This window comes from Triturus cristatus, chromosome 7, assembly GCF_964204655.1.
Source record: "Triturus cristatus chromosome 7, aTriCri1.1, whole genome shotgun sequence".
Taxonomy (NCBI): Eukaryota; Metazoa; Chordata; class Amphibia; order Caudata; family Salamandridae; genus Triturus; species Triturus cristatus.
The window spans coordinates 117391776-117407410 of NC_140590.1; the positions used below are offsets into that span (position 1 = coordinate 117391776).

The window sequence follows — 15635 nt, forward strand, 5'->3', positions numbered from 1 at the left end:
ACTCGTTATTCAGAAATCATTTTGCCTGAAAAGCTAAGGACATGACTACAGGGCCCGGAAGGGACCCGTTTCAATGTTCATTGCTTAAATCCTTACAAAATATAAGGAGTGTGGTTTTAAAAAACCACATTCATGAACATAAAGCTGCAGTACACTACACATTTCATAAACTAATAAAAGAAAAACAGCTGATAAGGATCACATAAAACATTTTCTACACCCCGCATCAACCAGATATCGCAGTACCTCCAGGAATGGTGAACTTCCTCACCTGAGAAACAAGCATTGGCATAGCCAATAGGTCTCGCTTTTGGGACCTTATAAGTGTTTAGCCATGCAACAGTTGATGTTGTTGCACCAAGGATATTGTGCTGCATAACTAAATACTTATAAGGTCCCAAAAGCGAGACCTTTTGGCTATGCCAATGCTTGTTCTCTTTTCTTCCCGAGACACAGCGCATGTGCTGTTTTTGCTAGAAGACAGAAGCAACAAATACATTTAGCATTATTCTTTTCGCTAGCTACATATTAGAAATACAGCTTTTCATGCATTTGATGAGAAACACTTATATCCTTCTATTTCAAAATGTTCCTTCTTACGCTTCAAGATTTGGAAAAATATAGCTCTCCTTTAATACTCCCCACCAATTCAAGCAATCAGTGATCGTCAAGCTCCAGTGTACTATCACTTCTGTACTGTAGTGCACCGGAAGGCATATAACAGCAGATCTAACCGCAAGTTAGCAATATTAGATGAGACGAGAAGTGGGGGTGGGCGGGTCCTCTGGGGTTTTAGAATGTGCTAGCTAATATCCTACCATGAGAGGTAGAGGGGACAGAATGATGATGTGGCTCATACCGTGGCACTGTCATCTGAGAACGCAGAAGCGTTCCTTAGAAGAAGCATACACGAAATAAAAGAAGGTTTGCCTTTGATGTTGCTGAGCGTCCCAAGGGGGAGCATAAATAATTTTTAAAAACCATTGTCAAAGCAATGTGCTCGTTATTCAGACCAATTGGCCTTGCCAATGGTTTTCAGTGATGCTGTACAGAGTTCCCAGTTGATGTGAAGCATGGCTAAAGAAGAATTGAATAAAAGCTGATAAAGCAGGCGCCCAAATAATATTGTAGGCGCAGGCACCATGCATGTGTGCGCCTATAAAAGAATGCCAGCGCTTTTTTTGTTTAATCTGTTTCTCCATGTTGGAGTGGTAATTAAAAAGAAACAATCAGAGAAAAATAGGTTTCGCCTGCGCATTTGAGTGGAAACTTCAACATATATCACAATGTATTGAAATATGGGGATACATATGCAAGAATCCTGATCTGGCTATATGTTAGTTCAATATACCAGCTAAACATAGTCCCAAAACATGAGGCCATTAATTATTTGCCGACCAAAGCTGAAAGCCTAAAATTGCTGAGAAGATTTTTAAGTATTTTGGTGTGAGGGTTCTTCATTGCATAGCGGCCCGCGAAAGTAAAAGTGATCACGGTCGCGATCAAGCACGGCGGAGGTAAGACACATGGCGGCAGCGCGCGTGCACGCTCACGTGCACGCAAGCTTTAGGCCACAGGCAGCACTTGAAAAACCCGTACACTAAATGTCTCGGCCAGTCCAGCGCATGCGCTGGATCAGGCGAGACCTAAAAACTGTTACTCAAAGATGAGAAAAAATTAAAGTAGTGCTTCACTGGGAAAGTCTGTAAAGTGGTGCTAATGTTTTTGGGTGTGAATAAAACCAATCTGGCCACGTTGTGACCACTCTGTCTTGCTTTAAATTATTTAGTTTAAGCTACTACATCTGTGGGTTGAGGTTCAGCCTATAAATAATAGTTTGGGTGTTGTGTGTGCGATCTGGAGGTATGCTCCAACAGTGATGAGGCAGGGGTATGGCAGCACATTATTGTATAAGTGAACTGTGAAGGAGTGTGAGAGGCAGGGTCTCAATTTGCTTAAACAAACCAGTACACTTTGTAGCAGAAATCACTTAAAATCATAATGTAGAGAATAGCCAGGTGTTTATTATTTTTTGCAGGAAAGGTGTTCCAGAGATGAAATGTTAGCCAATTGAGGTATACGCATTTGAACCTAGAAGCGCCTCGAACACTGAAAGAGCTCTACAACATCTGCAACACTTGCTTTTTTTTTTTTAATTGTTGTTTTATATAGCGCGAACTCGACCTAAAGGTATCAGAGCGCTTTACATGAGCACCAGTTGCATTACATTCATTTTTTTTTTCATCAATAATATATAGTATACTTTTTGGGGAAAAATAAACTTCACAATGTATGTCAGTAAATACAAGCATCGTCATTGCACATTGTTGTTATAAACGTCATTTCGATAGCGCTGTAGTTAATCACGGCCAGTGTTTTTTGGTTCTTTTTGCTGGAAATCTAGTTTATGACTTTGGCATTGACCTAAAAAGGGGTAAAGTGTGTTAAGATTTTACTAAACCGTGTGAATACCAATACTGAGAGTGAGTGAGTTATTTATCTGGTGAGGCAAATACTTCCAATTAACGAGCAGTTAATTTCTTTTCTTCTTGCAGATAATACACCTTGCTCAAATTTTTAAACCTGCATTCTTTTTGGGCGAAAGGCTGTTAAACAAAAGTGTAAGCTTTTAAAGAAATAATTATTAAAATAGTCGATTTGCATACCAGACAGTGGCAGTAGCCTGTACGAATACTGGTAACTATTAATGCGCTGAGGTGAAGGTCCCGGTTTACACCAATGCCCACACAATTACATTTTAAAACACACCACGGCAGCACCAGTATGGCGGGCAGGGTGATCCGGGGGGAGGGGGGGCAAGCGCCTCTCCTTGCCCCCCCCCCCCTGCGGACGCCCATGATCGGAACCACCTTGAAATGGTTCCGCTCCTTTTTGGAGGGACGATCCTAGAGAGTGCTCCTCCGCCCGTATGTGTCCTCTTCTAGCCCTTTGATCTCTGGAGTTCCGCAAGGCTCAGCCTTGAGTCCCTCCCTTTTTAATGTTTATTTGGCCCGTCTGGCCCCTATAATTGAACAACTAGGGGTAAAGGTTATCTCCTACGCCGATGATACTCAGCTTGTGTTTTCCTTTAGGGAACACTCAGAGGCGGCATTCATTAACTTCAAGAGATGTCTACTGAAAGTGGCTTCTTGGATGACTGATAACTGTATGAAGTTAAATGCAGATAAAACGGAGATACTCTTTTTTAACCAACCATCCCCCCCCCGGTCAGAACTTTGGTGGCCTTCTGAACTGAACCCTCTCCCGGTGCCAGCAACTTCAGCCAGAAATCTGGGATTTAAATTCGATGCCAACCTGTCAGGCAAATCCCAGATAGGCCAGGTCTCCTCCGCGTGTTTTTGGAAGCTAAAAGCCCTGAGAGGATTTTTGAAGCTAATGCCGATTAACTGTAGAAAGTCAGTAGTCCATGCATTGGTCATCTCTCAGCTGGACTATGCAAACAGTCTGTATCTTGGTCTGCCAGAGTATCTTATCAGAAAGTTGCAGATCATACAAAATGCGGCGGCAAGACTTATTAGGAATGTCCCTTTTCGCCATCACATTACTCCGCATCTCCGGAGCCTACATTGGCTACCGGTAAAAAGGTGTATAGAGTTTAAGGCACTAACCCTGGCCTATAGAGCATCTCGAGGCTCGGGTCCAATATACCTTAAGAAAAGACTCCAGAAATACCACCAAACTAGGGCACTTCGTTCAAATCATCAGGAGCTACTGGTAATTCCTCACTTTAAGAAATCTAGGATTGGTGGCAGGGCCTTCTCGGTAAGAACAACCATGTTATGGAACTCTATACCGGAACATCTGCGGAAGTCCTCATCAGAACGTGTTTTCAGGAAAACCCTGAAAACATGGTTGTTCGACCGGACTTAGCACTTTCTAGCGCCCTAACTACACCTCTGCTCATACTGCTAGCGCCGGGACACCTCCATTGGAGGTAGCTGTGCGCTCTACACATAACAGTAATAATAATAATAATAATAATAGTGTACCAATCCTTAAAAGCTTCAACCTTACCTTTCTACAGTGGCTTACCGTAGATAGGGATTGCTGATTGTGTTTCCGGTGCCTGATTTCATAATGGCGGCTTCTGAGCAAGTTCGTAGGTCACAATAATGCTTTGCTGGGTAACCACCCAAAATGTCTTCTGGTTCTTGGAACCTGCTCAGGATAGCGCGGCTGGAGATCGACGCGGCGAAAAAGAACCACCAGTGCAACTGACCAGTGCATTCTTCTTAGGAGCTGGCAGCTTCTGTATACAAAGAATGCCCACCCAGTGCAGATGCTGCTGCAGCTGATCAAGTCCACTGTTGAGGTGGCCTGTGAGGTCAGGAAAGTACCTCAAATGTTCTAGTACTGAATATGGATTTCCAAGAAGACTCTACAGGGGACCCTGAAGAGGAAGTGAGTCAGGTGTCATTTTTTAAAGGGATCTAAATTGCTGTTATAGAATTTAAGTGACATTTTAGGGTTCCCGAATTTTACATGAGTGGGGATGGTGAGGATATTTTATATAATAAGAGCAAAAGGAGTCAGAGTCATAAGCCTAGGATATTGACGAATAAATGGAGAGACATAGAAAAGCAGTCCTTCCAGAAATGTTTGTCAGACAGTACCCAGTATAGGACTCTGCATGTTAGTTCCCAGCTGTTGTAAAGGTTGATAATCTCAAGGCAGGGCTATTAGGGTAAGATACTGTAATTTCTGAGGATGCTTCACCATCACATCCAATTGACAAAAAAGATCCTATGCAGTCTCAAATCTGGTTGTCTGGCTAATGTATGTGCTACTTATACAATCAAATCTCTCCAAAAAGATTGCTGGGCAAGAAATGTCCCTTGACTGGCGATGGACGCGCACTCCTGCCTCGAGTGCCCAGCTGCAACGATAGCTAGATCCTTGGGACTGAGGGAATATGGGTAGTGCATGTGCCCCATAATCTTGGTCAAAGTGCTACCCTCTTGGCGATTAAAGGCTCATGCCATTATGAAAGAGTTAAGTAGTGCGAGTGTGGCAGTGGCAGCATACCGTGTTTTTGAAACCATGATCAGTAGTGTGAACAGGTCTTTTTACCTGTGTCACTGGAGTGGGGCCTACTCACCCACCTATGTAAGGGTCCGCTGCTGTGCGCATAATTTGCTCTTGGCCTGCATCCTGCCAGCATGTAGAGCTGTGCAGCTCACATGTTTGTGCGTGGTTGCTTTGATAAAGGCATGCCTGTAAGTTATACCCATAGGCATGGAGGGTTGTGGATTCTACATTTGAAACCAGGGGCCTTGGAAAGGCATGTGGAGGTGGAGAAGCACACATTCCTGAGAGCTGGGTGGGACACAAATCTGGGAAAGAGAGAGTCAGGCTATCTCATGCACGTAAAAATGACTCTGGTTCTGGGCACATTTCAGGATTAGGGCAGGTATTATATGAGACAGGGAAACATAAAGAGCAGGGCTGGGGCCTTTCAAGCAGTGAGGCTGACAGTCAGGTGTGACCCTCAAGGCACATCCATGGCCTGCGCTGTGGGGCTATCACGGTTGGAGTTGCTCCTGTTGTGATAGACTGCTTCCTGGATGAATGACAGGACAAATGAGTGGACACTTCTAAGGAAACAGCACGCACCGCATAAAGAGAAAGACAGTAAGGGCCACATTTACAGTGTGGCTGCGAGGTCACAAACATGATGAATGTCCCGTCCGCCATATTACAGGTGCATTGCATCCTAAGGCACTTGTAATACGATGGATAGGATATCCGTCACGTTTGTGATGGAGTGACCCATCTTCCAAACTCTAACCCCCGCCCTAAATCACATGTAGATCTGGAAACTATAGTGTAAAAAGAAGAACTTGAGTTTCAATAGTCAAGCAGTGAACGGTGGTTGTACATCGACGTGGAGAAGCGCAGCAGGACTTCTGTCTTTTGTGACCAGGTCTGGGGACTTATATCTGCGAGTCTTCATGCTGGGCGAGGGAAGGGGCCACCACGGGGGTGCCGTCCCTGGTAGTTGAGCAACTGAAAAGGATTGTGTGTGCAGAGCTTTTTGACCGTTGTGCATTTTTTAAAGAGTTTTTGTCAGAAATATGTAATGATTTTGAAAAAATGAACACTTATAGTAAGGGGCTCATTTTTGTCATTTTGCATATGCAATCCGCATTGCATAAAGCCATGATAGGTGCCTATTTCAAAACCGAAGTGGTGTAGTTTGTGCTCCCTCCCAGTAGAAGCCATTGGCCAAAAAGGTTAACATTGAACTTTCTGACATTTAAAAACTGCGACCTGTGTCTGAATGGGCTCGATAGACAGTGCCTTCTCCTGATGATCGATAGTGTTAGATGTGGGTGGTGTAATGGAATAGGTGGCTGTGTTACACCGCATTGTAATAACGCCATCTGTAACCTCCTTATCAAACGCAATATTCTGGTTACTTCCGTAAAATATATTCTTCGTTGAGGAATAACCTGTGTAGGAAGTGGTTTCCATTTAAAAGGCCAGACCTAGCACCGGTTGTTTGAATGTGGTAATATACACTGCGGACCGCGGTAAAATGCTTTAGATTATCACTGCATAGCAATAACATCAATGGACGGACTTTGCACTCAATAAACAATTTACAACCAGAGCGAACGCCAGACGTGACTCACCTACAACCGTGACGCGCAGCGGATAGTCACAATAAGAATATTTCGTCGTTGGGTGCTCATTGTGTTCATATCGGAAGTAGTAGTTTCTTCCATCCGATCCCCTGACGTCATCGATGCTCAGGGAACAGTCCCTTTGATTGACATCTCCCACCAGTCTGAAGCGGCCTTTGGTGTCCGCGAGGATCTCTCTTCTTCCATCGTTGGAAGCCACGGCCGGTCCGTCGTAGCCACATGGAGTGAACCAGTATCCGCGGGAAGTCGCCGCTGCCTTCTCCGTCGGCTCGTAGGTGAACTGGCAGGGAATGAAGACGCACAGGCCTTCCTGCGCCGTGACGGTCTCGGGCAGGGTCACGGTAAACAGTTTTTTACGTTCTTCTTCGTCGGTACCGAGGACTCCTGCGGAGAGAAGAGCAGAGAGTCTGAGATTTAAAACAACATACATGTCAACATTTTAGAAGGGGAAAATGGGTGATTTAAAATAAATAATCGGGAGCATGTATTTCTCCTGTTCACTTATATTGAGGCCTGAATCGAGTCTATTATGTACTGGGGCTAAATGACACCCTGAGCCACACCAGACGAGTCCCGTCTGCAGAACCCTGACGAGGAATCGGGTTTTTGCCTTTAGGAATCAGTGGGCGAGAGTCTAGCCTTGGAATGGGTAGCCGGGAGACTAGCCTTGGAATGGGTAGCCAGGAGACTTGCCGATGAATCGATTCAAATTATTGGCTTCTATTGCTGCTGAACATTCGTATAATCGCTTCTTACGGCTCGCGGGATTTTGTAAACTGCTATTAACTGTGTCAGTCATCGTCAGTCATTATACTGTAAATGGCAGGGAATGGGATCAAACATTGCAGATAGCTGCCGAAGTAATGTATTGCTATAAGTGACATTTCCATAATTTCCGTGTAACAAGTGTTAATTCACCGATTTGAGAGACACTTTTTCGTGAGAATAATCAAGCAAAGAAGGAGAGGAAAACATGTAGCTATCAGACGAAGCCCCAATTAGAGAACAAAACCCTTAAAGCGATCGTACCACAGCTGAAAAGCACCATACACGAGAGGGCTCTTAGTGCTGTACGTTTGCAGTTTTTTAGGTCTCGCCTGACCCAGCGCATGCGCTGGTCTGGCGAGACTTTTTGAGAGGGCTCCAAAAAGTGCTACCAGGCCAGCCTAGAACTACAGTGCATGTGCACGGGCGCGCGCCGCGCTTGACGTTTTTATTTTCACTTTCGCGGCCGCACGGCCGCTTTGATGTTTGATCACGAATGCGATCACTTTCACGGCCGCACGGCCGCTTGTTTGTAATGCTTGCGTCACCGCTTTTGCATCTCCCAGCCTAATCGGGTATCTGGATTGGGATATAACATTCTCAAGTCCACCTTACTCTCATCAAATGTTAGGGGTCCCGCTACACCTAATAAGTCCATTGCTACCCCTTCTGTTCATACCCTGCGTTTACTCACTTCATCAAGGGTGTAAGGCTGCCTCTTTGCCACTCGCTGCCCTCCGATGTATCTTGGCATGCATTGCGGCTGCCATTATATTCCCTGGGTCTCCGTTCCTTTCTTCACCTCGTGATCCCTCTCAGGCTCATATGGAAGCTGGTGCGAAAACCATATTGCATCCTAGTTTAACCCCGGAGGTGAAAGTACCACTGAATAGGAAATACTAACGAACAGCTGTTATTTAGAGCACTTAAAAATGACAGGAGCGCTGTGAGAAGCGCTATTTAAAAATGTTTTTTTAAAAATTTTATTCTGGGTTATTCACAAATATACGAGAGGTTAAAGTGAGCATCTTGGATTTTCACAGAGGATCAAATTACGAAAGCTCACCAATCTCAAGGTGCCAGGCAGCAGCCGTTCTTTAACCCAGCAACTCTTGTGTCCAATGTTCAAGCCACCAAACCCAAAAAACCTTTCATAATCTTTCCATGTCGAGTCCGTCTCAGGCCTTAATAAAGAGGTTTAAATTGGTTTCGCAATCTAGAGATTTGTTTTGTATCAAACTATTTCGAAACAAGTCTGATTCAGATGCCATAGACCCAGAACTCAAAGGTGTGTGTTCCCTGGATTCACAAAAGCATCGTAAAATGATCAGCCTTCTAGCCCATGCCATGCTCTGGTCCATTATGACCGTCCAGAGCCGAGGGCGCAGTCTGTTGGTGGCTCTCCTTCAACAAGAATTAGAGCAGTCTCGCCCTCTCCAGGGGGTCTTGACGCATAGAGCGTAAAGGTCATGCAAGGACAATTTACATGCGAGCGTTCTTCCTCCTCGATGGCCAATATTTCGAAACAATACTGGTCAAGAGAATTAAGGCAAATGAGAAAAAAATGAAAAAGAACCTGCCAATGTGAACAATATAGCTTGTTGTTAGTCAAGTTTTAATACACATTTTCTGTGGCTCCAATTTAAAAACAAGCATTTACAATGCAATAGGTCGCAAGTTTGAGCTATTGGCATTGCAAATAACAATGCCTTTTATTTTTATTTTATTTTTAAAAACATAAATAAAAGGCATTGTAATTTACAATGCCAATAGCTTAAACTCGCGTAACTGCGAGACCTATTGCATTGCAAATGCTTGTTTTTTTTTAGGGGGGGGCAACCGACCCGAGCTGCTCCCCACGCACAGAAGCAGCCTGTGGTGGGTGTAGGATTTTATGTTGGGATTAAAGTCCCTGGTGTAAGCAACAGCATTAACTTTACTGACTGTGGAATGAGAACCGGTGCATGAAAGGACAGTCCCTTAAACTTCCACTTTATACTCCAACTTTCTAAGCTGCAACTGACTGGAAATGAAGGTTTTCACAACCAACACTAAAGCTAATGTAGCTCCTCCCTAAATTCAGCCAGATTGAAGCAACACCATCAGCTCAGACTTGGGCAAGCACTCCCTACGCATTAGCACTGCTTGTCTCTTATTCCAATTGAAAGCACATATTGTGTTATCAGCCGATCTGTCTCTGCGCAAATATTGGCAACCCCGGGCAAACCCATGCAGTTTCAAACAACGGGAGATTGTTTGATTTGCCCAGAATCACAGATTGCAAGCTGACACCGAGACTCGAGCTTGGCTCCCTGGTTCCAAGGTCGGCTAGAATAACCATTACGCCAGATTCTCTCCCCAAGGCTGTCACTCGTTCCCAACATATAACAATATTGTAACCGCTAAGTGTATTTCCTCGAACCGCTCTGCTTGTGTGGATTCTGCTCGCTTCTCTGTCAGGGCTCACACGAAAACATCCTGCTTGTATTCCCGGTCGGACTTTGAAAACTAACGGGGCCCCTGGAAAAAGGATACAACCTACCAAGGAAAAAACTGCGTTGGAAAAAAGGGGAGGCAACAACGATAAAATTGATAGCTATGCAGGAAGGAGCAAAAATTAAATCAATATGCCAGGTTTTCCAAATCTGTAAAGGCTTTCAATTTGAAAAAAATAATCATAGCATGATCATATTTGTATTGATTTTATTTATTTAATTTTATTTTAATATTTTTTACTGATAGAATTTCAAAGTTTCTTTCTCATATCAAAAATAGAAGAGACATATAAATATACATATGTACAATAAACAGTGAAATAGACAGACAAATTTGCTAGTTACATAAATCAAAACCACATGTACACATTGCCTAAACTCAGCAATGATTCTGGACAATGATTAATGAATGAATAGAATAAAGTAGTACAATTTTCTAGATCATTCTAATACCAGCGTATCATTACTTGATTCAATGTAGGCTCAAGTCTAAATGTACCAATGAAGTAAAGAAAACAGAGATAAATTATCAGTGACGTGTGATGGAAGAACATATAATGGAAAGACCAACGCGTTTCGGCAATGCCTTCATCAGGATTCCATCATTGTGTTTAACTAGACACAAAGAAAAAAGAAAAATATAATAATAAAAAGGATATATGTACATATATACATGTGTGAAAAACCAGGATATAAATTTGCTCCTTCATGCAAATATACAATAATAGTGTTAAGCTTAACACCATGCTAAAAACTACACAAATAACCAGCGCGGGATTACTAGAACCCGACCCCCGGGAAAGGGATGGAAGAGTCAAAAATGAGGGAAAACAAAATCAAAAAATATTAAAACATGATTGGAATCTTATATATTATACAGAAGAAGGGTAGGGAATGATAATATGCCTTCATTGCCTGTACAATGCTTAACGCTATGCTGTATCTACCCTACAGATGGTACTAACAAATGGTCCCTATATGTGCTCAAAATCATCTATTCGCAGAGCCAAGGAGCTGTAATAGGTTCAAAATTACCTTGGTATGGGGAACCGGTAACGTAGTATTAGGAGGCAGTGATAATTACAGATTCTTCGTTCAAATTTTATGACCTGCACAATCAAATACGTGAAAGTCAGTTATTCAGAGTTTCGAAATAGCAGTTACAATACTCCTGTAGTTGTACAGGCATGCAACCATGCTACAGTGGAGCTTACCCTAGTGATACGATCCCAGTCCTTCTGATTGGGTGTCTGGATGTTAAAATGTCACTCCATCATGAACAATCCCCTTGTATGTTAGCGATGCGTGATAAAACTTCTATCCATATACCAATGTCTATAATGGAAGAAGTTTGATTTTAAAATAATTATCCCGAAAAACAATTGTTAATTGCCACGAGCGTTCCTTATCATTCGCAAGGTTAATACTGACCTTGGATACCTAGATGTACGTTCTTCCTAGATAATGCATGGATGCCTTAAATGTTATGCGGTGGATTCTGGTGTGTCCAACCCGTATTTAGTTTCACACTGTTAGAAGAGGTAAAGAAAAAAAGAGAAAAAGACTCAAGTTAGAAGGTTTGAGACTATAAAATAAAGCTAACTTGATTAAATGAACAATTTATTAAAATTCATTATAAAGGGTATGATTGACTAATGTGTCGAGTAACAGTTGCCGGTCTATGACAGCTCGAATAGAAGTGGGTCTTGTAAAGCTTTCACTTATATTGTCTCCCTTCTCATGCGTGGATGCATTCCCTACTTAATGCTATCCTAACTACAGAGTCTTGGCAAAGATACAAATCAACTAAGACATGCCGGTTGAGCATTGCTGTTCGTTTATGCAATTTTTGTATTGTTAACCGCCGGCAGTTACGGCGATAATACGAGGGTCCCTTGATGGCGTGTCAATACAACAACTAGCTACACACTGTTATAAAAGAGAAAACTACACGAAAGTTAAAAAGGAGATGACTGGATGGTGTAGTGATTTTGCCGGCTTATGTCTTCACATTAGTAATGATAAATAAAAATGTGCTGCTCGGATGGTGAACTTCCAAAATTAAATTGTCTAACACAGAAGACTCTTACCTCTAGGTAAATAATGGTGTGGAACGCCGAGTAGGGGTATCCTGAAGTGACGGTTACAAGGGAGGGCTTTATATGATTAGCAACACCCACCCCAATCGCGTCTTAAAATCTCTCCGTGGTTGTACTAATGGCGCTCGGTTACGTAGGCGCCATGTTGAAAAGGTTGAATTGTACTACTTTATTCTATTCTATCTATTTTATCATAAAGTTTTTCTTGCAAGTTAGTACATTGAATTTAGCCATTGCATTATGATATGTATTAATTTGACCGATATGGTAATTAGATGCGCAGATTCTCTCGAGGGTATTACATGTTCGCCTTGATCGGGAGTATACATCTTCTAGCACTGTTGTATTAGGTTGTGGTCTTTACTATGCCGACATGGTACAATTCAACCTTTTCAACATGGCGCCTACGTAACCGAGCGCCATTAGTACAACCACGGAGAGATTTTAAGACGCGATTGGGGTGGGTGTTGCTAATCATATAAAGCCCTCCCTTGTAACCGTCACTTCAGGATACCCCTACTCAGCGTTCCACACCATTATTTACCTAGAGGTAAGAGTCTTCTGTGTTAGACAATTTAATTTTGGAAGTTCACCATCCGAGCAGCACATTTTTATTTATCATTACTAATGTGAAGACATAAGCCGGCAAAATCACTACACCATCCAGTCCTCTCTTTTTTAGCTTTCGTGTAGTTTTCTCTTTTATAACAGTGTGTAGCTAGTTGTTGTATTGACACGCCATCAAGGGACCCTCGTATTATCGCCGTAACTGCCGGCGGTTAACAATACAAAAATTGCATAAACGAACAGCAATGCTCAACCGGCATGTCTTAGTTGATTTGTATCTTTGCCAAGACTCTGTAGTTAGGATAGCATTAAGTAGGGAATGCATCCACACATGAGAAGGGAGACAATATAAGCGAAAGCTTTACAAGACCCACTTCTATTCGAGCTGTTATAGACCGGCAACTGTTACTCGACACATTAGTCAATCATACCCTTTATAATGAATTTTAATAAATTGTTCATTTAATCAAGTTAGCTTTATTTTATAGTCTCAAACCTTCTAACTCGAGTCTTTTTTCTCTTTTTTCTTTACCTCTTCTAACAGTGTGAAACTAAATACGGGTTGGACACACCAGAATCCACCGCATAACATTTAAGGCATCCATGCATTATCTAGGAAGAACGTACATCTAGGTATCCAAGGTCAGTATTAACCTTGCGAATGATAAGGAACGCTCGTGGCAATTAACAATTGTTTTTCGGGATAATTATTTTAAAATCAAACTTCTTCCATTATAGACATTGGTATATGGATAGAAGTTTTATCACGCATCGCTAACATACAAGGGGATTGTTCATGATGGAGTGACATTTTAACATCCAGACACCCAATCAGAAGGACTGGGATCGTATCACTAGGGTAAGCTCCACTGTAGCATGGTTGCATGCCTGTACAACTACAGGAGTATTGTAACTGCTATTTCGAAACTCTGAATAACTGACTTTCACGTATTTGATTGTGCAGGTCATAAAATTTGAACGAAGAATCTGTAATTATCACTGCCTCCTAATACTACGTTACCAGTTCCCCATACCAAGGTAATTTTGAACCTATTACAGCTCCTTGGCTCTGCGAATAGATGATTTTGAGCACATATAGAGACCATTTGTTAGTACCATCTGTAGGGTAGATACAGCATAGCGTTAAGCATTGTACAGGCAATGAAGGCATATTATCATTCCCTACCCTTCTTCTGTATAATATATAAGATTCCAATCATGTTTTAATATTTTTTGATTTTGTTTTCCCTCATTTTTGACTCTTCCATCCCTTTCCCGGGGGTCGGGTTCTAGTAATCCCGCGCTGGTTATTTGTATAGTTTTTAGCATGGTGTTAAGCTTAACACTATTATTGTATATTTGCATGAAGGAGCAAATTTATATCCTGGGTTTTCACACATGTATATATGTACATATATCCTTTTTATTATTATATTTTCCTTTTTTCTTTGTGTCTAGTTAAACACAATGATGGAATCCTGATGAAGGCATTGCCGAAACGCGTTGGTCTTTCCATTATATGTTCTTCCATCACACGTCACTGATAATTTATCTCTGTTTTCTTTACTTCATTGGTACATTTAGACTTGAGCCTACATTGAATCAAGTAATGATACGCTGGTATTAGAATGATCTAGAAAATTGTACTACTTTATTCTATTCATTCATTTATCATTGTCCAGAATCATTGCTGAGTTTAAGCAATGTGTACATGTGGTTTTGATTTATGTCACTAGCAAATTTGTCTGTCTATTTCACTGTTTATTGTACATATGTATATTTATATGTCTCTTCTATTTTTGATATGAGAAAGAAACTTTGAAATTCTATCAGTAAAAAATATTAAAATTAAATTAAATAAATAAAATCAATACAAATATGATCATACTATGATTATTATTTTCAAATTGAAAGCCTTTACAGATTTGGAAAACCTGGCATATTGATTTAATTTTTGCTCCTTCCTGCATAGCTATCAATTTTATCGTTGTTGCCTCCCCTCTTTTCCAACGCAACTGTATTCCCGGTCGGACAAGGAGAGGGGCAGGGTGCTTCGCCCGCTTTCTCCTTCCTCCCCCCTCCTCCCCCGCCACAGCAGACCTGAGCGGGCGAACCACAAGACCAAAAGAGGTGGGCATGGCTTGGACAACTCTGCCCCCAATGTCTGTCCACGTTCCCCGTGGTACAGTTGAAGGGAAACACCCTGCTCCGGAAACGTTCTGAACCAGCTGAGTGCGGGGCTGGCACCGCACTGTGAGAGACGCATCGGACCAGCCGAAGGGGCAGGAGCAGGGGGGGCGCAGCTCGCTTCTCCCCCACCCCGGCAAGCCGCAGGCCTGCGCGGGCGACACCGCGCAGACGGCTCAACCTAGGATCCAGCGGAGAGGTGGGTGAGCCTACAGAGTGCGTCCCGTTAGTCCCCACCGCCACTACAGCGCACCAACAACATAAGAGCCCCGACATCCCCTCTCCAGTCGTGGATCCATGAGTCTTTTCCCCCTGGCGAACGATGGGCGGGGGTCATTGTATCATGGGCCGCCGGTCTTGTACTCCCCTTTTCCCTAACCAATATTCCTAGGCCGTTGTTGATCCTCCTCGGGCCTGCACGGCCGTAGCCCAGGACCAAGACATATTCCCGTGCACAGGGCCATACAGCCATCGCGGGAGGGGTTGAGGATGCCCGGTCTGTAGACTCCCCTCCTTCCGCACACTTAAGCCTCCATTATGCACCCCACGGGCCTAGGCCGCATCAACCCCGAGTGCTCACACGCGCAGGGCTAGCAAGCCAAGGAAGGGTGGGGGGGACACCCGGTCCTGTAGCCCCATCCCCTCCCCATCGCGTGATGCAGGGCCGAGCCTGCATAGAGCGGCCCATGTCCCGGGCCGCTGCAATAGAAAATGTTGCCCCTTGCTACTACCAGTTGTCCCTGGTTGCAGGGAGATGAACACACAACATCCTGCCACGGGCTGCAACCCCTGCCTGGGGATTTGTCAGCTATAAAAGGCCTCTTTGCCCTACCCCCCACGAGGTCCGTGCCCGT

General features: G+C 43.2%; 1 protein-coding gene across 1 annotated transcript in view; it reads right to left on the reverse strand.

The window, feature by feature from the left end:
- Positions 1–15635, reverse strand: part of LOC146808979 (myeloid cell surface antigen CD33-like) — a 262011-nt gene that overhangs the window by 179153 nt on the left and 67223 nt on the right. Inside the window, exon 2 of the mRNA XM_085615777.1 lies at positions 6657–7052. Within this exon, the coding sequence (XP_085471903.1) occupies positions 6657–7052 (396 nt within the window). The remainder of the gene's footprint in view (positions 1–6656; positions 7053–15635) is intronic.